We start from the raw sequence: 27,075 nt of genomic DNA on the forward strand, positions 1-27,075 counted from the left end.
ACCGAGAGAACCGCAGCCTTATGAGGATTGTCAAGCAAAATCGATTCAAGAATTTGGGTGAACTTCACAAGGAATGGACTGAGGCTGGGGTCAAGGCATCAAGAGCCACCACACACAGACGTGTCAAGGAATTTGGCTACAGTTGTCGTATTCCTCTTGTTAAGCCACTCCTGAACCACAGACAACGTCAGAGGCGTCTTACCTGGGCTAAGGAGAAGAAGAACTGGACTGAACTGAACTTAACCCAGTGGTCCAAAGTCTTCTTTTCAGATGAGAGCAAGTTTTGTATTTCATTTGGAAACCAAGGTCCTAGAGTCTGGAGGAAGGGTGGAGAAGCTCATAGCCCAAGTTGCTTGAAGTCCAGTGTTAAGTTTCCACAGTCTGTGATGATTTGGGGTGCAATGTCATCTGCTGGTGTTGGTCCATTGTGTTTTTTGAAAACCAAAGTCACTGCACCCGTTTACCAAGAAATTTTGGAGCACTTCATGCTTCCTTCTGCTGACCAGCTTTTTAAAGATGCTGATTTCATTTTCCAGCAGGATTTGGCACCTGCCCACACTGCCAAAAGCACCAAAAGTTGGTTAAATGACCATGGTGTTGGTGTGCTTGACTGGCCAGCAAACTCACCAGACCTGAACCCCATAGAGAATCTATGGGGTATTGTCAAGAGGAAAATGAGAAACAAGAGACCAAAAAATGCAGATGAGCTGAAGGCCACTGTCAAAGAAACCTGGGCTTCCATACCACCTCAGCAGTGCCACAAACTGATCACCTCCATGCCATGCCGAATTGAGGCAGTAATTAAAGCAAAAGGAGCCCCTACCAAGTATTGAGTACATATACAGTAAATGAACATACTTTCCAGAAGGCCAACAATTCACTAAAAATGTTTTTTTTATTGGTCTTATGATGTATTCTAATTTTTTGAGATAGTGAATTGGTGAGTTTTTGTTAAATGTGAGCCAAAATCATCACAATTAAAAGAATCAAAGACTTAAACTACTTCAGTCTGTGTGCACTGAATTTATTTAATACACGAGTTTCACAATTTGAGTTGAATTACTGAAATAAATGAACTTTTCCACGACATTCTAATTTATTGAGATGCACCTGTATATATATATATATGAGCAGTGAAATGTGCAATTAGAACAGACTTATGCTGTTTATTATACAGGACAGGGTAACTTCTAACTTGATACATTGGGAAATATGAATTTTTAGATTTTAATCAATAGTTTTTCATTGTTATGACCATTTTGTTAGACAGTATATTAACACAGAAAAACAATAACGTATGTATATATATATATATATACTGTGTATGGATAGATAGATAGACAGACAGATAGTTAGGCTTGTATGTTAACTGTTTGCATGCACAATTTATACTATTTACACTGATATGTAGAACAAACACTACAACGGTACTGTCTCTTTCAGAAATCCAGCAATTCCCTCTGATCACTGGAAGTTCCACATTTTGTTTTGGTTGAATCGCACAGCTTCTTTATTACAATTAAATGTTTCTTTTTGTTGTTTTGATCAATAACTGACTAAAAAGAATGGAAATAATATTAAAAAAAGACATTGTCGATGACAAATGGTTTGCTTGACACATTAGACGGATGAGTCAAACCAAACTGCATAACTTTGTTTTTTAAAAGAATGGATATCAAGATCGTTCAAATGATGATCACGATTGATTAGAAAATCTATGTTTTTACCAAGCCCTAATGCCTGTTATTTATCTTTTAAATCATACATTTTGTTTTATAAGTTCAAGTCAACAAAGCAAATTCTAATTCTTTTTGCGTACCCCCGGAACCAGCTCACGTAACCCTGGTTGGGAATCACTGAACTAATTGACTACTACTAACAATCTTGTTTTGGAATGCAATTTGTTTTTATTCTCTTAAGAATGTAAATACGTGTTGTTAGGTCGTTCAGAGGATAAGCATTTAAAACAGGCTAGTCAAAATAACATCTGCTGGTGTTTCCACACCTGTCGCGCCCGTTTCTCTTGGTCTCGAAGCCACTGTAGGTAAGATTCTCTGGCAACTTGCTCCTCTATGGCTTCATTGGTGGCTTCCCAATCTGTGGCCCTCTTCTTGTCCTCCAGCATCTGTTGCTCAATCCAGGATTCCTCTGATGTTTTAATGGCATTCTTCATAAGTGACTGGTCAGCAAACTGCTTAAAGAGCAAGATAGAGAGAGAGACAGAGAATGTTAAAGGCCATAGTGTCGCCCCTCAGGTGATAGGTGAGAATGCTTTGTGTTCAAGCACTTGTGTCCTGTGGGAAGAGCAAAACATTGTTGAGCAAAATGCAAATTGAGCAATAAATCATATTTAAGAGATGCTTTGAGCGTGGTGACAGATATTCTACTTGCTCTTTTTCAACGGGACATGTTCTAACCTGGCATGTGGCAAGCAATTCATCTGTCCACACTGAACACAAAACTGCTATTCGACGTGACACAATCATAATCATTCAGAATATATTTGCAATTTAATCTAAAGTTACGTGGAGCCGAACTTCAGGAGTCTGAAAGATTTGGGTGATAACAGTGTAACATCAACTGGGCTGTTTGTGTATTTTTCTCTTGTTATTCTCACTGTCTTGTTTTCGATCTGTTGGAGATGACACAGATGTGGACTACACATCCTTAGCTGTAGAACAGTATGGCCATGTCCACTCAGACTGTTACACTACTAAACTAACTGGACGTAATATGGAACTCTTGGACAATAAGATTTGTTGTTGCACGTCAAGTACCAGAAACATACACTCGTTGGTATATCTCGTTGGTTCGCTCATGGTCAGTGAGCGATCATCACTTGAGTACTTCATCGTTTTACTCTGGGAATCATCACTGTAGCAATAAAATTCACCCCACAGACATCTGAATTTGCCTATGTATATGTACACTGCAGTTGAATGCAGCCCAATAAATTTTTTTCTCATGTGTGACACAATAGCCCTGTTATGAAACCTAGTGAGTGTGTAGAATCTATGTAGAGCATTCCAGATCAGTCATGTTGGCTATGATGGTGCCATAAAAGGCAGGTGCCTATTCAGGCAGAAGGCATCTCACTAGGTTTTGGAACAGACCCAATGTGTGCAGCAAAAATGACACTGAATCTGACATTTATAATTCCGATCCAGGCCACTTTCATATGAGGAAATAAATCGGTTACGTATCTGATTTTGTGCAACAGACTTCGGTGTGAACCGTCAGGTCGGAATTCATACAATATTTACATAAATCTAATTCGACATTCGTTATTCATGGAGATGAGGCATTAGACCTCATAAATTCATGGAGCGCCTTATATGATAAGGAATCAACTTTCTGTTTTTAAATCCCATCTTAAAACTTATTATTTCAGAAAAGCTTTTACTTGATTGCTTTATTTTCTGTTTTATAATTAGTATTCTTTTGATGTACATGTTTATATTGTGTAGATTTTAATCTTTTTTATTTTATATATCTTTGTTTTTTCCTATATGAAGCAGCTTGAGAAGCTACCTTTAAAAGTGCACAATAAAAGTTGACATTATTATTATTATAAATAATTTATTAAAAATACAATTTAAATTTCAGTAAAATATTTTATACATTATATAGACTATATAAAGATAAAATATTTTAATAAAATGTAATTTATTATGGTTTATATTTAAACTTGAAATATTGATATACATGTTTATATTGTGTACATTTTATTATTTTACTTTATTTTATATGTCTTATATATATATATATATATATTTATGTTAATCACCTTTCTATGTAAATAACCTTTTAATAAATATTTTTTTTTACATAGCACATTTAAAGGCAGCTTACTGTTAAAGGTAACTTATATTTATTATTATTATAAATACATAAATTAATTTTTTTTGTAAAAACATTCTTTTTTTTTCTCCTTCCCTTTTTTCCCCAATTTGGAATGCCCAATTCCCAATGCGCTCTAGGTCCTTGTGGTGGCGTTGTGACTCGCCTCAATCCGGGTGACGGAGGACGAATCTCAGTTGCCTCCGCGTCTGAGACCGTCAATCCGCGCATCTTATCACGTGACTTGTTGAGCGCGTTACCGCGGAGACATAGCGCATGTGGAGGCTTCACGCTATTCTCTGCGGCATCAACGTACAACTCAACACGTGCCCCACCGAGAGCGAGAACCACATTATAGCAACCACAAGGAGGTTACCCCATGTGACTCTACCCACCCTAGCAACCGGGCCAATCTGGTTGCTTAGGAAGCCTGGCTGGAGTCACTCAGCACGCCCTGGATTCGAACTTGTGTCTCCAGGTGTGGTAGTCAGCGTCTTTACTTGCTGAGCTACCCAGGCCCCCCCAAAAACACAGTTTTTATTGTAAAAATACAATATATTACTTATTTCATTAATTAAAGATTATATTTTTACATTTTCATTATAGTTTATATTTATATGTACTTTTACTTATTTTAGTTTAAAATAGTTTAAGTGTATGACTATAGTTATATTATAATTATAACAAATTATAATAAATACAATAAAATATAAACAAAATAAATAAAATATAAAACATGCTAAAAATTTATAAAATATCAGGTGTTTTATGCATGCAGTACACTTTAGGAGCATCAGAAGTTCAGACAAATTCTGATATGGGCAACATTTAAAAAAAAAAAAAAAAAAATCATCCAAATGAACCTCAAAAAAATCAAATTCGAACAGATAATCAGAATGGGGCACTTTGCGTACGAGACACAAACTCTATCCTTTTGGACAATGTTTTCTCTTAACAGCCCACAAACAAAGAGACCACAATATTTCCCACATTTCGCTCTAAAGAACATGTTTTGTTCCAGCCACTTGGCCAGTTTTTAATTGGATGGCAGTGTATTAAAAGGAAAATAACACAAAACTATTGATCGATACACTGCTAAAAGCGTAATAATGGAAATAATCACATTGGCGTTCCCTCTTAGTCACAAATTAGTCAGAGTTCCCAGTACACACTCACCATGGCTCTACTTTTAATAGGTAGGCATGATGTGCCTTTGATGCTTAAATTATCACAAGGCATTTGGCACTTAAACAAAACAGTGTGCTGTTAATAGGGTTCCCTCAAAACCACAGACATGTGGAATGTCCCCCCCTCTCCAGGCAGGGCAGTCTGGGAAACAGGACACTGCTGGTCACACTTTGTCATCTCTTTGTGGCTTTGATGACGATTGTCGCCAAATTCCGAATATTCTGCAAACATGGATCAGCTGACCGAACTGGCTGGCTGTGAGTGAATGGGGGGAACTTACTTAACTAGACAAGATTTTCAATGGACTTCCCAATTCACAAAACCACAGTGACTTTGCTACACATTCCAGAGCAAGTAATATTAAACATTGCAACAGGCAATGTACCAGTAATGTTCTGTAAAATATGTAAACTTGTCATAAAACACTTGTTCTACTGAATTGATGTACAGTTAAATGGAGGTGTACGTGAAAGAATACACATACACAGTAGTAACACCAAAGTGTTTGGAATCAATTGACCTTGGAGCGGTCAGCTAGGGCAAATGAACACATTTAACACCACAGTCACAAACAATCGCCAGCTATTCTCACTTTAATTACACTTAAAGATGTCTTCAGTAATGGGTCACAAAATGTCTTATTGTAAAATCTTACATTGCTAATAGAGTAAAATGGTTTATTATTTGAATTTATTTTGAATTGTACATTTTAAAAAGAAACATAGTCTGGCCTAAATAAAATGGTTATGGATTTCACTCTTAAAAGTGTGAATAATTTTTTTTTTCTTTCATGCTATTTTACTTAAAGGGGTCAAGACGTGAAGAACTAAATTTTCCTTGATATTTTCACATGTTAGAGTTTATTGTACTACAAAATCATACTGTAAGTTTCCTCACTGTGAAAAGAGCATTTGTTGAAACCAAGCTGCCAAAACGACTCATTCTCTACTTCCTCTACATTGTGATGTCACAATGTGGTAGACATTTTCATCTGACTGCCTCCACAACAACAAAATAATGCCTACTTTACCTTATCACCTCCATAGCCCTGGCCAGTAGCGGTGAGCAGTGAGATGGCAAGGAGAGAGCAGGTCAATCAAGAGCAGAGAGCCAATCATAACAGTGGGTGTTTACGGTCAAGTCTTAAAGGAGAAGCAGCACCAAAACCGAGCGTTTCTGACAGAGGGTCAGAATGAGGGTGGAAAATGATCATGTTTTACAAATATATGACTGTTTTTTGCGCAAAAATTTTTTTCTTTTTTAACTTTTAAAAAATTACAAAGAAAAGGCACGTCATGACTCCTTTAAGACCCTATAAAATATTTATTGGCATTTTGTAGTTTTTGGTCCATGTCTGTTAACTTTGAGGTCATCTCTATGCTAAAAGTTGACGACATTAACTTTATAGTAAACATTTCAAAATAACAGCTTTTCAATTCTGTAAAAACAAATAAAAAATACTGATGACTCATCTAAAATACTTTATAGAATAAGAATGTCCCTCCTACTAATACCACCTGCCTCTGACTAGAAATAGCAAGACATGTTTCATGGCTGTAGCTGGGTTTCCATCAAAATGTTTCACATTTTTTAAGCACTTTTAGAAAAATTTGACTTAAGAAAATACTAATCGTTGTGCGTTTCCATCCACTACGTAATGCGCATTAACTTGAGGGAGCATGCCTTGTCATGATTGAGCATCTGAATGACCTCCTTGCTTCAGGGAGAGTTTTATTTGCAGGATTGGAGCTATTGTACCTCGTTTTATTAAATGCTGCCAGGAGACATCACAGAATAAGTGTAATATCTGGTATAAAATGGGGCTGAAATAGCTGTGATGCCCACACACCGCTAGCCTCTGCATTCCTGGGAGCGCCCGCTCTCAAAACTGTTCTGGCGGATTGTAAGGACCCACTTTATTGGCCAGCTGTTGGTTAAACACTTCCGAAAGTGAAGCGCTATGTTCAAAGAATTGTATGCCAAGGTCAGACCTTTCGTTGGGCCAGTCACATCAAGCTATAGCTCACACATAACACATGCACGAATGGTCAAAACGCATCATCGTTTTGCGAATAAACTGTTTCCATCACCTTAATAAGCATTTTAACTAATGTGAAACGCTAGAAAATCTGCCTCCTCCTAGCACATTAAATATTAAGTGCATTTAGAAAATGTATTTGCATATCAAGCATTTCCATTCAGGATTTCTTATGCGCAATTTCAAAATGCACATAAAAATAGTTGGATGGAAACCCAGCTTGTGACAGCCGTAAACTAAAGGTTATAGGTTATTTAAAAAATGGAGGGGCCATTCAATATATCCCGCCCCAAATGCCTGTTTCAACAGGAAATACATCATCAACACAGGGGCAAAAATTAAGTTTTTCAAGCAATTTCACTGCATTTTTAGACATTTTATGTTATAAACATTTAATATAAAGGCAGCTCCAGGTACCCACCCCTGGTTTAAAGGCAGGAAGTCCAAGCCCGACTCCAATCGTGGCTTTGTTTGGATTCACCACAGAGTTGTAGTGAATGTTTCCATGGTAACTAACTCTGATTGGTTCATCATTATTTTGGTGGATGCCATGGAACGTGTTGATTGGTTCTAAAAAAACAAACAAAAAGGACATAAAAATGTATTTATAAATATATAGAACAAGATATGCAGGTTTCAATATGAATTAGTAAAGCAATTGCAATGTAAACTAGTGGAATACAGTTACATCTTATTGACACCAATGCAAACTGGGCGTTGTACTCTGCCTACCTGTGCCATACTGATAAACCTCCACTGGACGATTGTACATCTCCGCCATGGCTTGCATCTCAATATGGTTCCCATGGCAATTGTTCTTCCTCTTTCTGTTGATGTATGTAGTGAAGTCCTCTGTCACATAGTTTGAGAAATAGTCTGCGTTTTTCATCTATAAGTGAAATTAAAGTCAAACTTATTAGTCCATAGAGACATCTGAGTTTTTATTTAATGACACCACAGATAAATACATGAATCAAAAACATACAGAATATGAATGAATTTAATAACAATTTTAACATTTTTGTTTTGGACTCTAAGAATAGAACAGCACATACCAAGTAATCCATGCAATGTTTGCGGACGACTTCGTGCATATCTTGGTCTCCGTAAACCTGATCGGCTGCAGAAAGAAGGTAAAACCAGAATTATGTACAAATAAATTATTTCTGAGTACGTTTCTTTCAAAGCAGCTAAGAAAAGTTCATGTTTTAATTGCATTTGGTATTTTGCATATAATTGATTTACTTTTTTATGTCTTTAACTTGAGACCATAAAAATAATATATAATTGAAGTTAGTTACAAGAGTTGTGTACAAATATGCACAATATTACTTCTGTATCCATTCAACATTTCATGGCAGTTATCGTTTTTACGTACCCTTTTCACATTTTCGGGTTGGGAACGTGGCAGTAAATAGCGGGTACATGTAAACTTCTATAGTGGTTTAATGGGAGACCACAGCAAATATTATTTTTGCGAATCCATTTGCTCCAACAGCAAAAGAAAAAATGTACTATTGTGTATCCACAACTTTCCAAAAGAATAAAAAATAGGGAGATTACGGCTTTTAGAAGACAAAAAGATGGAAGCAATTGAATTTGAAAACCCATCGCATCAATGTTACAAGCTGTTTATTAATTCAAAGGTAAAAATTGAAAATACAAAAAAAAAAATGCTATGTTTACGCTGCATTTAAGTCAGAAATGCATTATTAATGTCTGTGAAAAGGGTATTTATTCAAGTTTAACTTTGGACTAAAACAATAAAATAACTTATTTTAATTACTAGGGTTACCAATATACACAATATGATCTGTGCATACATTTATTTCAGGCCAAATCAAGAACATTTTGTTTTTATTGCATTTTATTATTTAATTGCATTTATGTCTTTAATTTTAGAACATAAAAAAGAATTCCATTACACAACTATGAAAAAAAAAACCTTAACGCATCGAAAGACAAAAGAGTGCTTTGCAAAAAAACATGTTAGTCGTCAGAACTATTTGTTGCAGTTGCATGGAATCTGCAAGTAGTTCTTTCTTTCAACATTAAAATTATAGTGTACAAGCAATTAATTAGTAATCCTAACAGCCTGGCAGTAGGCAAATTTGTCATGCATGCATGCAAGACTGCACGACACGTTCTGCAAGCGACGCTTTTGGCGGGCTTTATCACGCTCATTTATGTGCCAGCATGTGACTCAAAACAAGACTTGAGGCCCAAAACATTTTTTGCAGATGTAAACAAACGAGCGCATGAGCTTCTTTCAGAGGCCTTCTGAAAGTGGCAACATGCAAATGAGCTCCAACCTCAAAGAGCATTCCGGCTAGTCACATGACCACTATCCGCAGAGATTCTGAGAATTTCTTAGTCAATTTCCTCTTTCGCAGTACCGGCCTACTTCTGTTGTCACACTTTTAAACAGACTGAGGAAGCTGCACTTTGCCTCGTTAAAAAAAGGTCTAAAAACAGTTCAAACACAACAAAGAAACACTTATACTTTATTTAAAGACACCTGCGCTTTTTTAGTTCCGTGAAGAGGCCCATGAACCTGCCTTTACGTTATCTGATACAATGGAAAAATGTGTTTAAAGTAAGAGGAAATATTGTCTTTAGTTCAGAAACTAAAAAAAGTTACAAAAAAGTCAATCAAACAATGGGTAGAATCTTCAACTCTGCACTGATTTTAAAGTTGAGAAACAAAAATTATTCTTACATAGTTGTGCCACTGCATTTTTTGTTCTTGTTTGACCTAACGTATTGGAACTGTCGAAAAAGCCTTCAGGAAAGGTTTTTATTGCTCTAGTGTTTCTCAAAAAAAAGTAATTCTTATCAGTAGCTTCAAAACCAAATGGCAGTGTTTGCACCAACAGCCTTGCCATAGATTTATTCCGATCAAGTGTCCGTCTCCAAATTAACACACTTCCAACTCGGAGCATTCGTTTCAGCCAATTTTTTTCAAACAACGTCTAGAAACGAACTTAAACAACAAACAAACCTAGGAGGTCAATAGCTAACTCAAAGACAATGTAAACCTGCCAAAAAATGCAGACTATTGTTTGTGTCTGGAACAGAATGATTGGTACCTTCAGATCAAATTAATATCCTAAGAAAGCACAGAATGATTAGCCATTGCTGGCATGCCAAATGCAGTGCGTCATAGCAATATAAATTGATGCAATGAAAGTGAATAGTGACTGATTTCTGCCTGACATCTCCTTTTGTGTTCCATGACAGGAAGTCATACAGGTTTGGAACAACATGAGTGAAGGTGAATAAATGAGGACAGAATTTTCATTTTTGGGTGAACACTCCCTGACATTTCAAACTGTCTGCTGCAGCTTACATGCAACAGGAGCACAGCTGCCGAGGGTTCGGTCTGTTTTTGGTTCCCCATTTGGCATGTTGTTGGTATTTTCCATCTTGTCTTACCCTTTCCATTCATAACACCGGGGTGTGAGTGGACAACCAGACCCATCATCAGCGGGCGCAGCAGGGTAGAGGCAGGGAATCCCCCTCTGCTCCATTTGCATTATTCTGACTCATGTGTGATAATAAACACTACCTTCGTTACTTTCTCGATTTCAACCCAAATTTGAATAAGAAACAGCTGAACGTTAGTGCTGCTGCCACATGGGGCCCAATGGTGTCTGAATGCACATGTGTTTGCTAGGTTGGAACCTTTAAAGGAATAATCCAGGTTTAATAAAATTTAAGCTCAAATGACAGCAATTAACATTATTACAATAATAATTTCGATTCAAGGAAAAATCGTGGTTGTGGTATGGCACTTACAATGGAAGTGAATGGTGCCAGTCCATATATGCTAAAATACACATTGTTTCAAAAAGTATAGCCACAAGACGTAAACATTAAATATGTTAACAGGATGTTAGTGAGCTAAAATTGCTAACTAACCATAACCATATACACTTTTTTTGTAATAAACGACCGACGAGTCAAAATTTTCCGTGAGACGTTACGGCATGCGGAAAACCCAAATATTGTCCTTGAGTATTAAACGTAGGTGCGTAACAGCACTGTTTGGGCTATAGTCATCAATAATATCAAGAAAGGAAAAATAAGGAAATACAGTGCTACTGTACACTATTGTTTACATTGTATTTAGCAGCGTGGCGTATATAGACCTGTATAACATTTTCCTGGGACTTGGCATGGATCCAAAGCAAGTTTTGATGTTTTTTTTGTTACTGTTTCATGGGTGCTTTTCAATTGACCGCCACTGTTTCCTCCTGCTGGTGGTCACAAATATGGTGGCTGCAAGGTCTTTTGACCTGAAACAGGTCAATAGTATAACAATAAAAACAGTAGCGAACCGTAAAATATTCAGGCATCAAAATTACATCCCGTAAAGCCTGAAACATGGTCACTGTATTTTTACGGCAAATTTCTGGTAACCACAGCTGCAGGTATTTTACCATAAATGTAACTAATTTGTTTTCGTCAACACATTGTAGCATCAACGCAGGAATTTGTATATTGGAGCAAATGCTTTCCCAGTATTTTCTAAGGAGTTCTGAGTGTTTACTAGGGCGTCGCTAGGGTGTTCTGGGTGGTTGCTAGGGAATCACTAAGTTGTTGCTTACTGCCAAGTCAACAGACAGAAGAGCCCACCCTCAAGTCTATAACATACTCTGATCCTAAGATAAGCGTATGGATCATTTAATTCTATGGAATCTTTTCACCCATTTTATTGTCCACCAGATAAAAATTGTAAGAGCAATCGCATAGAAAAGCAATAGCAAATAACACTTTTTAATAGCAAAATAACATGTCTATTCAATAAACAACTGAATTGAGGTATCATTCATGTCTGTAGCACAAACGTGCGGGGTGAGTTTAATACTTACTGTAAGGGGTTTTGAAAAACCCTCACAATATTTATGAGCAATAGTAATAGTGATGCTTGCCTTCACAAAAACCACAAATAACTTATTATGTGCATGATTTTTCATGATCTAAGTGGAAATAAATAATTTAGTTTCTATGTACATTTTTGGACAAAAATGGAGGAAAGACCTTCCATATTGAAGATGAACTCCAGGGTCCCAAATTCTCAGTTTACAATCTTTATCGCACTCACGCTCACAGTTGTAGCACACAATCTCTTTCTAAACAAGAGACATTACTGGGTTTCAATTGCCGGGAAAACACAAAAAGCCCACCGCAATGATACTGCACAATAACACAGACTTACACATCTGGTCGGCCTGCAATAGTACATTTCTCAACACCAAAAGTGGTCAGCTGACCATTGCGCCGCCAGCGGACATATTGATGGGAAGAGGGCGGAATTTTTTTAAAAAGCGGAATAGAGAAATTTCACTGGGTAGGTCTACCACGAAAAGCCGATAGCGCTGATAGAATTCGTGAGAAAAGAGAAGAGCAGAGAGCCACCAAGCAAAAGCAAAACCACAAGCGTGCTTCCACTAATGTAGGCAGCAGATAGTGTCTCGATGGCAACCAGTGAGCACGATTCTAAGAAAGGGGCGGGCCCAGCTTTCATTTACTGAAGAGAGGAGTGTTAGCCCTGCCCTTGAGATCTGGGGGCCATCGATAAGGTTTATCCTGAGAAAGCAGGAGCACTGTGATATCACAATTAGTGAATTAGGGGAATCTATCATGTCTCCCGAGAAGGTTTACATGCTGAGGAATGGAGTTGAGGAACAGCATTCACGTACTGCAACAGCAAGAAATGCGTCATATGAACACAATAAGGGTGCTAGGAAGGGAAGAGCGAATTAATTACAGAAAGAAAGGGGGTCCTGAATAAACAACAGCAACAACCTATACCTAAAACAACCTAAAATTATTATTTCATTACCTTGTCCCTCATTTATAAAAGAAAAAAAAACAAGAAGCAAAAATTGTGGTTACAGTAGGGCACTTACTAAGGAAGTGAAAGGGGCCAGTCCATAAACATTAAAATATACATTGTTTCAAAAGTATAGCCACAAGGTGTAAAACTTTGTGTTAACATGATGTTATTGTGATAAAATCTCTGTTGTTCATGATATGATTTTAGGGTGTTAAAATCACTTATTGGGTTTACCAGGGTTGCGTCGTCATGGCAACTAAGTTGTAATATTAAACTTGTAAAAAAAAACTTTACACTGAGGAGTTTAGCAATCACACTAAAATCATTATAAATAGTATAATGTGTACATTGTGGATATACTTTGAAATGATGAGAAGTTTAATGTTCATGGACTGGCCCCATTCACTTCCATTATAAGTGAACTACTGACTATAACTGAATTATTTTTTTTTTTTTAAACAAATGAGGGACGAGTTGAAAATATTTTTTTTTGTGGTAATCAATATTAAGTCATAAATGCTGTCGATTGAGCTTAACTTATATTGAACCTGGAACATTCCTTTAATCAAATGTAAGCAAATTTGTAACATTGACCACTGAAGCACACAAAATATTCTTTGGAACATCCTCAAATCATGCTGGATAACAAGGATGAGGTTTTGCATAAACCTGTGTAATTTATACTACAGTAACAGGAGTGCATACTGTCAATAAAGCAAAGGGGGGTGGGGGATGTGGGGGTGACATACCACATACTAAGAAATTATGAAATTCATGTACTTTTTTCAATTAAACTCCTTACTCAAATTGATATGCTGATATACATTGTAATGAAAATTTTGTATTAACTTACAAAAGATTGCAAAATTGAAGTATTTTCACTACTGGCACTGACACTTTTGGGCGCCAATGTATATTGTGCAAGTGTGTTAATAAAGCAATAAGCCATGAGAGGCTGTGCATTACAGTGATTTTACCATGGTTACGGGGTATTGTCACAATACAGCATTTTATTAGACAGGAGAGAGTAGTAAAAGTCATAATCCACGATAAAACACACCAGTGTTCAATAACTAAATGTATTATTAATGATAACTATCACAATTTACAATTCGTATGCAAACAATGTATTGAATCTAAAGTGCAGCCTGTTTATAGTTGCAACTGTACACTCACAAGTGCAATCTATTGGCTAATTTACAGTGCTGTTCATCCAAACAATATGACTTATCAGACATTTTTACTCCAGAGATCCTAGATACTCAACGTCCAAACATGACCGTGTGGAACAGGAGTTGCAGAGTTCACTCTGAAAGAGCTAAAGTCATCGCTATGACCTTAACTACCATGTGCTACTTTGTTCCAACAGCTTGCAAGAACATCTGACAGGACACGTCCACAATGGCAGCCGATCAGTAAACACACTCTTCAAACAAAAGAATCGATCCTGGAACTCTAAAACACACCAGACCCAAAGGTAACTCCACTGACCTTATTGACTACTGTCTGTTGTGTGCACTTATCTGTGTTCCCTCAATAGTCTATAAGTTTGAGATTACGATCAAGTAAATCAATAGGTATTGGTTGACAGGCATTGGGAATGAAATCCTAAATGTCACTGCAAAGCAGTGTGCTTTCCACTTGTTGATGAAGTCCAGTTTGATATTGAAGAATTGCTAGGTTCAGAATAGCATTCTAATGTACAATTCTTACTATAGACCTTATTCACGCTAGCGCCATCTTTGATTTTTAATGGGAATGACAACAAGGCTGTGAGGGGTAAACTTACCATCTCTTCAATGGCACGAACGGTATAAAGCTGTATAAAGCTCCTAGATCACATCTGATTTTCCACAACTCATGATGTCTGGAGTTCTCTGTATACTGAATGTTCTTGGACAGATATTTTATCAATGTTTTGTCCGCGGAACGATACAAAAACTCTTTAAACTGCAGTACAGCCCATGGAAGAGACTGTACATCAATCCCTAACAGCCTCATTTTTATTCCCATTAAAGGTCCATTTCTGCAGAATAAAACAAATTCAAATTTTCCATATGCATGGAATATCCTCATGACATACAACATTTGACAAAATTTTCAGAATACAACAGAGCACAATGCACAGAATACTGTATCCCAAAATGCAATGCGTTCCACTTGACCTTTCAGTGTGATGAATGAACAGGAAGTACACTTCAAAAAATAATTTCCTTATTTGTTTTCTTAGTACTTTTGTCTTGTTTTACATTAAAAATATCTAAACATTGTCAAAGCAAGATAAATTTACTTAAATAGCAAAGACTGATTGGATACTAAGACTTGTTTTAAAAAATATGTCTTGAAATAAGTTAATTTTTCTTACCCCATTGGCAAATAAAATGAATTAAATTGAATTTAAACACATTTCTGGTAGTGTAATATCAGCCTCGATATTAACATTTCTTTTTTGATTATTTGATCAGTAATTTTAAAAATTTACTATACAAAATTTAATTAAAAATGCAAAATAACCATATTTATTTCCAATTTGATGCTACTCACACGTAACGTGATAAGCATGTGACAACAATTTAGCATACTATCAACTGAAACATTTATCATTGCATAATGCATACTGTTTCACTAATTATTCAAAAAAATAATTGTAGCCAGTGTACAGTGTATCTGTAGCAAGTCAGTCATAGTCTTACAACAGTACCAGTAAAAGAGACTGAATTGCAGCCAGGCATGCTGTCTCACAGACATGTCTACTGGCATGCCTTCTGCATTCAAGTCACAGAGGACCACTGACCGCAAGTTACACTCCAGTATAAACGCCACAGTTACGTCTGAATTATAGGTCTAAACTATTTCGTCAATGGCCGGTTTTGTAAGAGTCAATGCAAAGAGTCTGTGATGACAAAGTTTTCTGAATGATGGCAAGAAAGATGCAGCTGCTAAAGTCATGGTGGTGTCTAGGTGAAAGGCTGAAAAATGATTTCTAAGGTTGGGGAAACATGCTCTGAGTTCCAGATATGCAAAAGTTCACTGGCCAGTTATGACCAAGAAACTAGAAAACTAAGTAAAAGGTTGCAGACAGTCTTATCACAATCAACATCTATAGTCAAGTGATTGAAACCATTATACAATTTTGTTTTAGATTAAACAGACATAATGAACAGTGTTTGCAATAGATAAATCTAACTATTTTCCTTAAAGGAATAGTTCTGTCAAAATTAACTTACCCTCATATCGTTCCAAACCTGTAACTTAAACTTACATAAACCGTAACCAACAACCCAAAATTTAAGTCACTTTTCAGCAAAAATATTGACATTCATTCTGCGTTCTTGAGCGCAATGATAGAGGCTTTTTAGCATTAAATGATGCGAGTTCTCATGTGAAAACATGATCACACGGGAAGTCGGCATTTTGTTTCCGAGAGTTCCGGTACCAGTGGACATTTCACCTGGAAAATGGATCTCACATGTGGCCACACGCCCAACAACACTTACTGCTTTGATTTCTGCTATAACATGATCTAAATTTCATGATGTTTCTCACGAAAACCATGTAACTTCAAAAGATGATTAACTTCAAAAGAGTTGGAACATGACACACGAGTTGCGTGGTCTACTTTTATGATACATTTGGGTATCTTTAACTTCAGGATGCTTTAAAGTGAATCACTATCAACTGCCATAATATTGAAAGACGGAGGGCCATCTTCATTAAAACATCTCCTTCTTTGTTCCGCATAAGAGAGAATGTCTTAAGGGTTTGGAATGACACAAAGGTGAGTAAATTATTATAGAAGTTTCATTTTTGGGTGAAGTATTCCTTTAACATCTCCTCTACAGCTCACTGTAATCATGTCAGTCAATCCAAATTCACCACAGAGCATATTGTGATAGCACAGGTCTATGCTGGATCAAACTAGTCAACATCTTCCACGTCTATTCCATTTCCCGCCTTATAGAAACTAAGCACTATAAAAAGATATTACGTGAGCACTGTTTGTGTTGTAACCTCTATTTTCCCATCCTAGCAGGGGTCGATCAATGTAACAACAAGGAATCTACGAGCAACACTTGATTCCAGCATGGCTTCAAACTTTGGTCCTTGCTTGCCACAAAACCACAGTACATGATGTGCAGGAGTGAAATACTATGCTGGACCAATAAAGAACCTGCTAAGATGGACAGATAGTTGAAAGAAAGCTGACCTATGCTTTGTCAAGACACATAGACACATTTGACGTTGCCTTTGTCCTCATCATCCAGAGGAATCCACAATAATCAAGCTTGCTGACCTGATTGTGTCTGATTTTAAGATTTATGTAAGCATACCAGAGTGAGCGATTAACTCTGGATTTCTACATAAACTGGTCATTAGATTCAATCTGATCATCAACTCAGCTGATCACCAACTCATCAAAGTCAGAAAAATAGATAAACAGTCTGCTTAGGAAAATAACACACAAACAATGTTTTTTTTTTCTTCAGTTGCATCCGAAAGCTAAAGCAGCTGCCTTGCTGCCTCAGTGCCTACTGTACTGTCTAGTTAATCAATGACTTCACAGGCAGAATTTTGTGTATGAAGACACTTCCTTAAGGATAGACATACTTCTATGGCACCACAACATCACATCTAAAGATCTAAAACAAATTTAAGGGAGCTGTAGAAATAACCAAGCAAATATTTGATGACTACAATGCTTATTTCTCTAGAAATTGAATAATATGAATACGTTTTTTTTTTTTAATACATTCATGAATTCATTCTTATTCTTTCCACCAATTTCCAGACAGGATTGTGGGATATCATAGGAAGCGAAATATACATCAAGGCTGAATTTAAAAACCCAACAGATAAAGGCAACGTAGTTTTGTATTTACAAGAAGTGACCATTTATGAAACCCAAGTGAACCAAGCAATTTATGGAGAAATACAGAAAAATCTTAAGTTTTCACAAACTTTTTCCTGCAACTATGTACAGTATATATACCATAAATAGAAATAAACCAAGTCCACTTTCAAGGCCAGTTACAATGTAAAGGTAATGAGAACTGTGCTCTTTTTTTGGTCTGCTTAAAGACCCCATAAACCCCATAGGGTTTTGTGACTTTTAGTCCATGTCTGTTATCTTTTAAGACATTTATATGCAAATTCCAGCAAATATTAATAACCACGAATTTATTTACCACCCTTGTTTATTTACAAAATGTATCGTTATAGTGATATTTAGTATACAATTGAATGGGGGGGGGGGGGTACATAATAATGGTTTACATCTTTTGTCTATACTTTTAAAACGATGTGTATTTTAGAGTTTATTGACTGGCCCCAATCACTTCCATTGTACATCCATTGTTAGGACCAAATATATTGATGAATCATCCTGCACTACATAGATTTTTGTCCAATAAAATGCTCTATAAAATGAGAATGTCCCTCCCTCTAATACCTCCTGCAACTGATAAGCAATAGCAAGAAGACAAATCATTTTTTTGGTTTGGTTTTTGGTAGTTAAGTAACTAAAGCCTATTGGCTATTAAAACATGGGGACGAGTCCCTCGATATGTCCCATCCAAACTTTCTGTTTTAAAATGTACAAGGTCTTTTAAAGTCTTTCCGCATTAAACTGTATTTATACAGCAAGTTCTTTTATTTATTTGAACTGAGAAAAAATAAATACGGCTAGCAAAATTAATGAAAAAAAGCTGATTTCCCACCCTGAAGCCTACATTCCATAACTTCACATTTTGTAAGAGCAAAAATCCCTATTATGTTCAATCAATGGTTTTAGGCTTAAGTTCTCAGGAGCAAGGTGGGGAGACAGCACCGATAAATTTGGAAGAGGAATTTGGGCCACACCTTCACTTCTAGAGCGGGCCCGCCCTTCCCTCTCCGTCAAATCATGTTATGGCATTCATGGCATGTGCTTTACAATCACAACAAGATGACGAACAGCAAAATGAGAGGAATGCTGCCAAGCTGTCTGTTTATTACCGAGGCAGGTATCTGGAAATGATTCTGCAGTGCGTGTAGAGGAGAAAACAGGGCTTACATTTGGAATGTGCTTTGCATACGCCAGGGATTTTCATACACAGGTTCATCCATGTGAACCATGAGAATGCAGGCAGCGCGCATGGATTAGTTAGTTAGTCGCCCCAGGTGAGGCCGTTCTTAGCTCTCAATCCAACTACACTACACTAAAATAGTAGCTTGTACAAGGGGAAAGTGACAGCTGACTTCACAAAAGGGAAGTTCATATATTTAAAGCAAATTCTGAGGAAATGAACGGAAGATGCCGAGCTGACAAATAAAAAAGGGTATTGCTGCAGCAATTGTTGCAGAATGATAAAGTGAGGCTGTATTCATACTTATTGTCAAGGGGTGCTTTTAGAAATGGCGGTAAAAGATATATGATAAAAGACACCAATGTATAATAATTGCATTTATTAGTGGTGTGTGCTAAGGCAAGAATCATTCATTCTATTGTGCAGAGTAAGGGGTTATACAAATCCTAACCCTAAGTAATAAACACTGTCTTATAACTCATCCTTCACAGTTTGTGCTATAGACATAAATGAAAGTTTGCTGCGGTGACAATACATGGAAAAAACAATGTGCGCAATTTCCTTTCATCCACCTTTTCTCCTTATAAGGTGTTAGGTGCGCTCACTGCGCTGCGCTTTTATAAACAGAGATGTTCTCGTGTGAGCACTATATCTGAATGGATGAAGAGGAAGATTTCAGTGTATTAACACTTACATTTCAGAATGTTCTTTACACAAAGCTATCATATGGCTTCAGTAAACTTGAAATATAGAGCACAGGTGATACGGACAAATGAAATGGTGCTTTCATGTGCTTTTGGAGCTTGATAGTCACAATCACAATACGCTCATCCCTCAATCTTGTGTTTCATGGATGAAAAAAGTCATACTGGTTTGGAACGAGGAGGTTAAGTAGATGATGGCACATTTCATATTTTTTTGGAAAGATATTATGTGCATTGCTCCTTCAAGCACTATCACTATTATATTATTCTTTTTTGGATGTTCTATAAACCTAGTTAAAAAAAAAAAAAAAATATATATATATATTATATATATATATATATATTTGTACCATAAAAAATATACAGAAAATAACAGAACAATGTTGGCCTATGAAAAAAAGTTCAGATTATGTTAAGATTTTTATATCATTCAGAGATTTTAGCCTGGAAGATGATAAAACAGAAGAAAAGAATCTCAGACTTTTGAAAGGATATTACTCTATTTTCCTGAAATGCAAATATCAAGTTAATAATAATAATAACAATAATAATCACAATAAACAATTCTTCCATTAGGTAATATAGTTGATTAGCCAAACAGTTGGATATTGTAGACATGTAAACTTTAATATAGAAAATTGAAATGATGTGCGTTCCACATTGTGTGCACATTGGCTATTTTACAATGGCTGTGAATGTGGCTCATCATCAGGTTTTAGAGCTGGAAATATTTGATTTATAAAAGCTGTTTGAACATTTATTCAAATACAAAACTTAAACAAATTTAGTTTTACAGGCCGATCCAATTTAGTGGCAATCAGCCCCACATCCTCAAGTATTGAAGAAGCGAGGCTTTTTTCACTCTGTATTTAGATTTGCCAGGAAAGAAAATGTTTTTGATAAAACAAACAGCTGTCACAGTAAGTTCCGTCTTGGTGACAGTAGCATTTCTGAAGAAATCCAAACCAAAAACAAGCAAGCATACTGTTACTCGAACAAACATTTAATTTCCTCCATCCTAGGATTACGATCCACTGTCTAACCTTAATCTTCAACAGGATTTAAAATCAAGCATTGCTCCAATTTAAAAACAAGTTAAGCTCAGTCAACAGCGTTTGTGGCATGATGTTAATTACCAGAAAAAATTATTGACTCGTCTGTCATAAAAAAAAGAAAAGCAAAAAATGCAGTTGCATTAAGGCACCTACAACGGAAGTGAATGGTGCCAGTCCATAAACACTAAATTACACATCATTTCAAAACAGCCACAAGATGTAAACATATTTTTTGTTTAAAATCAAAGATTTACCTGCGTTGCAGCATTTTACCAGATTACACGGTATACTGCCGTTACGTCGTCAAGACAACAAATTTCTAATATTAGATTTAACATTACACCGATAAGATTATTTTGCGATTTTTATCACATTTAAATCATGTTACCATGTATAATGTTTATGCCTCGGCTATACTTTTGAAACTTTTTTTCTCAGCTTTTTTAAATTTTTGCGTTTATGGACTGGCCTCATCCACTTCCATTGTAAGAGCCTTACAGTAACTGCTACAATTTATTTTTAAATGAACGAGGGATAAGTCAAAATATATTTTTTGTTAATCAACATTAAACCACAAATGCTGTAAATTGAGATGAACTTTTAATGAACCCGGAACATTCCTTTAAGAATATTTTGCATTCCAGTAAAGACTTCTTAAGAATGTTTTGAAGAGTCTAATTAGAGTTGGTTTAGCTGGCTGGGTAAGGTCAGCACACTCCTTAAGTGTACACATCCAGTGTGTGTATTGGTAATGGTGCCAACTGCTACCCTATTCACCAGAGATCTGGTCAAAAGAGAGAGCGAGAGAGAGGCAATGCATTGTATAACCAGCAGTGCAGCACTGAAAAACGAGTGAGAAAGCTGGGAGCTAGGGCAGGAATGTAACACATGACACCTTTTCCCACGTATGAAAAAGGAGAACCGCATTCCGAAAGTAACCCTATTAACACAAAACCTTGCACAACAATTACTACACTAAAGAACAGCAGCGATACGTTTGGCAAAATGTGGTGATTCAGACTTGGGTTATTCATAGCAAAACTGTTTTTATGATTAAAATGTGACCATACGGAACCAAATGAAAGTGGGTATTCCAACTGTTGTTTTTGTGTTCGCTTGGGGGAATGTTGTCAATTGGTGGGTGGCTTCATCTCTGTGTTTAAAATTCAGCCAATCAAACAACCTGTGAAACCACAAAACCTTTTGAAAGCTTTGTAATACCAAAACTGAAAGCACAGAGGTGAAAATTCTCACTATCAAACAGATGAGACAGGTGTGCGTATGCATGTTCACATCAGTATAAGTGCTAATTTTCTGTAAAAATGAAACACAATTGCCCATGATGTCGTGAAATGTGACAGGGTTTATCAGAAACTGTACGTCATCACCAATGTGACCAGCAGACACTCAATATTTCCATGTACACATGTCTCAAATCACGAAAATGCAATGACTGCAGTGGTAAAAAATAATCCAACTCTAATTTCCCACGTCGTTACAAGCACATATGGCTTTTTGCATGAGTCATCATTGACTTTCATTGTATGGAAAAAAGGAAGAAAGAAGTGTCATTCAGGTTTAGAAAAACATAAGGGTGAGTAAATCCCTTTAACATTTTTGGTCACTGTATAAATCCCATACTTCCATTTGTGTAACTTCATAGATTATGTTTATTCTAAAATGTGGAAAATAGTAATATTGAAGAATGAGTGTGTGTCCAACCTTTTGACTGGTAGTGTACAACGCCACTGCAATTACCTCCTCCAGGATATAAGCCTCTGTGTGATAAAATACCTTGGAAAATCATTTGCAAACCAATTTGCAAACATTGAATAAGCATTCGGCTGCACGTTAGGGCCATGAGCTGCTTCTTTATTGCAGGTAACCAGGGATTTCAGGTTTGGTTGTACTGCATAAGGGAAACTGAATTTGTACAAAATCTTGAAGAAAAAAAAAGTAATACAGGGTTAAAAGAGCAACATGCAGAAATAGTGTAATTCTTCAAAAGTGCCGTTCTCTGAAATGAAACTTTCCACATTGAGCAACTTACTGATAAACAATGAGTTGCAAAAACTCAAAAGGTTTCACACATGATTGTTTAGACACACAGGATTAGAATGGAGACCATCGGAATTCAACATTCAACACTCATTCTCACCTAACCTACCTTTTCACATTGGTATACCCAAACAAGCAAATGAGGGTGACTGGGAAATAAGGTCTAAATCTGATAGCAGAGACCTGGTGCACTGATACCTTGTTGTTATGAATGATGATAAGAAGACAACGACGATATACATTTTTGATGGATGATATTTTTTTGATGGTTCAAAAACACTTGCAAAATGAAAGATTTTTCTGTATTATGTAGACATACTCTTTATGTTCACAATGCAATGCTCCCTCAAAAATCCACCCAGACAATTTATGGAAACTAGGCGGAACCATGTGCACATTAACAATAACATACAGTATGACCAGTGGTCACGTGACACCATGCGAGGATCGGACATGTGAACCGCGAGCTCTACGCACTCTGCTAGTTTTAACACTTTTAATAATATAAACCGGTGAGATTTGATACACTCTGTTCCATAACTGTTCTAGGAGGACAATATGTCAAAGAATTCAAAATCTTTGGGCTCTGGAGACATTAAAAGACACTTTTAATTAACATTAAGCTGACACTCCCAAGCAGGCCGCAAGCCTGGGAGCCGATTTGGTCGGAGAGATGTGGGAGATGCGGTGAGAGATGCTAGGCATGTCGGCAATGCTGAAGAAGGTCGTTGCTGACTTGGAGGATCTTGCTGTGATACGTCGATCGATCACTGCCATGGAGGCGAAGTTCTCTGAGGTGGTTACAAGAGTGGGGGATGTTGAGAAATGGATCGATTATCTGGAGTCACCGGAGAGGGAATTATTTGCTAATCCGCTAGCGACCAAGGTGGATTTGGAGCATGTCTGGGAGAAGTTGGAGGACATGGAGAACCGTACCCGGTGGAATAACGTCTGTATTGTCGGAATTCCTGAGGCCGAAGAGGGTCAGTATACGGTGAAATTCCTGCATGGGCTCCTTCTGAATCTGCTCGACATAACAGGCCATAAGCTGGAAATTGAGCGAGCTCACAGGGTTTGAGGAATCTGAGCACTTTTTTTTTTTTTGGTGTGTGCTAGTTCCGCCTAGTGGCTAGAGTTTATTTTGTAGAGTAACACACCTTCAGGACAGCTTTATGGATGAATCTACATGCTCTTTGTACTTATTCCTCCTATTGGCTGGAGTTTGTTTTGTGGAGTGTTTATTCTGCCTATTATTTATGCACCTAATGTTGATGATCAGGGCTTTTTTATAGATCTTGAAGGGATGCTGCGAGCTGCTGGCACCCCTCATGATATAATATTGGGAGGAGACTTTAATCTTTTGCTGGATTCAGTCCTTGATCATAGTGAAGCAAAAGTGTGCAAGCCCCCTAGAGCAAAACTGACGCTTCACAGGATGTGTAAATCTTGGTCTTACAGATATTTGGAGACTTTTGAACCCATCTGGTAGGGACTATACATTTTATTCATCAGTTCATAAGATTTACTCTAGAATAGATTTGTTTTTATTTTTATATCTAAGTCCCTCATTCCATCTGTTGTTGATTGCTCAATTGGAAACATTTTAGTCTCAGATCACGCCCTGGGGTTTTTAGAGGTGTTGCCACATATGAAGAAAAGGAAATCATATAGTTGGCACTTTAATGTATCCCTTTTGCAAAATCCTGAATTCCAACAAATGTTAAAGGCTGAAATCAATGTCTATATGGAGACCAACTGGTCCTCAGTACCCTCTGTGGGCGTGGCTTGGGAAGCACTTAAGGCAGTTCTTAGGGGCCGGATCATACAGTATGCTGCATTCACCAAAAAATCCAAAGCACAAGAACTCGTGGAATTGGAAGGGAATATTAAAAGTGCTGAGGCAGAGCTGAAACACAGAATGTCTTCTAATGGCCTCAGAGAGTTGACCCGATTGAAATATAGATATAATACTATTTTGTCACGGAAGGTGGAGTTTTGGCTATTCAAGGCAAGACAGTCATACTTCGAGTCAGGGAACAAAGCAGGGAAGCTTCTGACTAGACATATAAAACAGAGAGAGTCTTTTTCTACCATTCCCTCAGTGAAATCTGCTGGTGGTGAAATATTTACCTCGGCCACTGATATTAATAATAATTTTAAAGAATTCTATCTTTATAGTTCCACAACTTCGTCTACTGAAGAGACTATTAGAAATTTTGTGGAACAATTAGAATTTCCTAAACTGTTGGCTGAGCAAAAAAATTCTCTTGATTCTGTGATAACCTTGGAGGAGCTAGGAGAGGTAATAAAGTCCTTGCCTACAGGCAAGGCTCCGGGGCCAGATGGCTTTGCCGCTGAATTATTTTGATCTTATGCTACAGAACTTCTTTTGCTAGAAGTTTATATGGAATCATTAAAGAATGGGAAGCTTCCGCCAACAATGACACAAGCCCGGATCAGTCTGATACTTAAAAAGGACAAAGATCCAAGCGAGTGTAGGAGTTACCGTCCAATATCCCTGATCCAGCTAGATGTTAAAATATTGTCCAAAATTTTGGCTAACCGACTGAGTAAAGTTATGACATCTCTTATACATATGGATCAGGTGGGGTTTATTCAGGGTCGTAACTCTTCTGATAACATTAGGCGTTTCATTAATGTCATGTGGGCAGTGGCGAATGATCAGACTCCGGTCGCTGCCATCTCGCTTGATGCCGAAAAAGCATTTGATATGGTAGAATGGGATTATCTTTTTAAGATTTTGGAAATGTTCGGATTCGGGAATACTTTTATTGGGTGGATTAAGTTACTTTATAGACACCCGATAGTGGCGGTTCAAACGAATGAATTAATTTCAGATTATTTCACTCTGGATAGAGCTCTCTTTCCCCCTTATTGTTCTGTCTTGCCCTGGAACCATAAGCAGCCGCGATAAGAAAGGAGGATGATTTTCCAGGGGTGGTTGCGGGAGGTGTGGCGCATAAGCTTTTGCTTTACGCAGATTTTATTATTCGTCTCCGACCCTACTAGATCTATGCCTTGCATCCACAGAATTATTCATTCCTTTTCCAAGTTCTCAGGATACAGTGTTAGTTGGTCTAAATCCGAAGCTTTGGCTCTGACAGCATACTGCCCAGTAAAGGCTTTTCAGCTGGGCGCCTTCCAGTGGCCCAAATATGGCATTAAGTATTTGGGTATTTTATTCCCAGCAACTTTGTGTGATTTAATTAGAGTTAATTTTGACCCTTTAATAAAAAGGTTTTCGAGCAATGTGGGCAGGTGGGCTTCATTACATTTACCTATGACTGGGAAGGCTAATGTTATTAAAATGAATTGTATTCCAAAATTCAACAACCTGCTACAATCTTTCCCTATAGATGACCCCCTATCTTATTTCAAGCAATTTGATAGCATCGCGAAGTCCTTCATTTGGAATGGTAAACGTCCCAGATTACACTTCAGTAAGTTACATAGGCCGATTGACAAAGGTGGGCTAGGCCTACACAAGATTTTGTTTTATTATTATGCATTCTGTCTCAGACATTTGGCTCAATGGTCACTTCCACCTGAGTGAGCCCCTCCCTGGTTTTGTATGAACAGGAAGTTCCTGCCCCTATCTCGCCATTGCAAATCCTTTCTATCAAACTAAGTTAGGTTACACCCCGTTATCTCGCATTTGCATGCGGTATGGACAAAAGAGTCCAGAATATTTAGTTCAGACATTTATTTAAATGTTGCTTCAAGCATAAGGCTGAACCCAAAATTATGTATTGACAAGTCCCCTTTCTGCTGGACAGAGTGGATTGTGTGGGCTAGGATTCTAAAAAACGCAAGTCTGCATCTAGAGATGCAAGGGTGTGCCTTATGCAATTTAAGATTTTATATCGATTCTATTCGACCCCCTTTAGATTGTATAGGCTTGGTCTTAAAGACACACCCACCTGCTGGCGAGGCCAATCAGAAGATGGGGACACAACCCATTTTTTTGGTGGTGTGTTAAGATCCAAGAATTATGGTTGAGGGTTCAGAGTTTTATATGTGACGTATTGGGCACTGAAATTTCATTTTGCCCCAGACTCTGTATTTTAGGTGATGGGGCAGTCATTAATATAGGGGATAACTATATAAGAAATTGGGTTCTAGCCAGTGTTATGATCAGCAGACAGGTTATCCTTAGGGGATGGAGGTCGGCTGGAGCGCCCTCATTTTGGGAGTGGTGCACAGAGATGGGCAGGGTGGCAGCATTTGAAGGAATGTCAGATAGAAGGCTAGGCAACCTGGGGGT

At 37.2% G+C, this 27,075-nt stretch overlaps 1 protein-coding gene across 4 annotated transcripts in view; it reads right to left on the reverse strand.

The window, feature by feature from the left end:
• LOC127424613 (OTU domain-containing protein 5-A) overlaps window positions 1–27,075 on the reverse strand; it is a 42,080-nt gene that overhangs the window by 6,031 nt on the left and 8,974 nt on the right. For 3 of the 4 annotated variants that reach the window (XM_051669960.1, XM_051669958.1, XM_051669961.1), the window contains exons 3-6: window positions 8,122–8,186; window positions 7,799–7,955; window positions 7,488–7,636; window positions 2,006–2,194 (exon numbers count right to left, since the gene is read on the reverse strand). In XM_051669960.1, the coding sequence (XP_051525920.1) occupies window positions 2,006–2,194; window positions 7,488–7,636; window positions 7,799–7,955; window positions 8,122–8,186 (560 nt within the window). The remainder of the gene's footprint in view (window positions 1–2,005; window positions 2,195–7,487; window positions 7,637–7,798; window positions 7,956–8,121; window positions 8,187–27,075) is intronic. The other variant, XM_051669959.1, reaches the window with a different exon arrangement.

This window comes from Myxocyprinus asiaticus, chromosome 33 (genome assembly GCF_019703515.2).
Source record: "Myxocyprinus asiaticus isolate MX2 ecotype Aquarium Trade chromosome 33, UBuf_Myxa_2, whole genome shotgun sequence".
NCBI classification, from domain to species: domain Eukaryota; kingdom Metazoa; phylum Chordata; class Actinopteri; order Cypriniformes; family Catostomidae; genus Myxocyprinus; species Myxocyprinus asiaticus.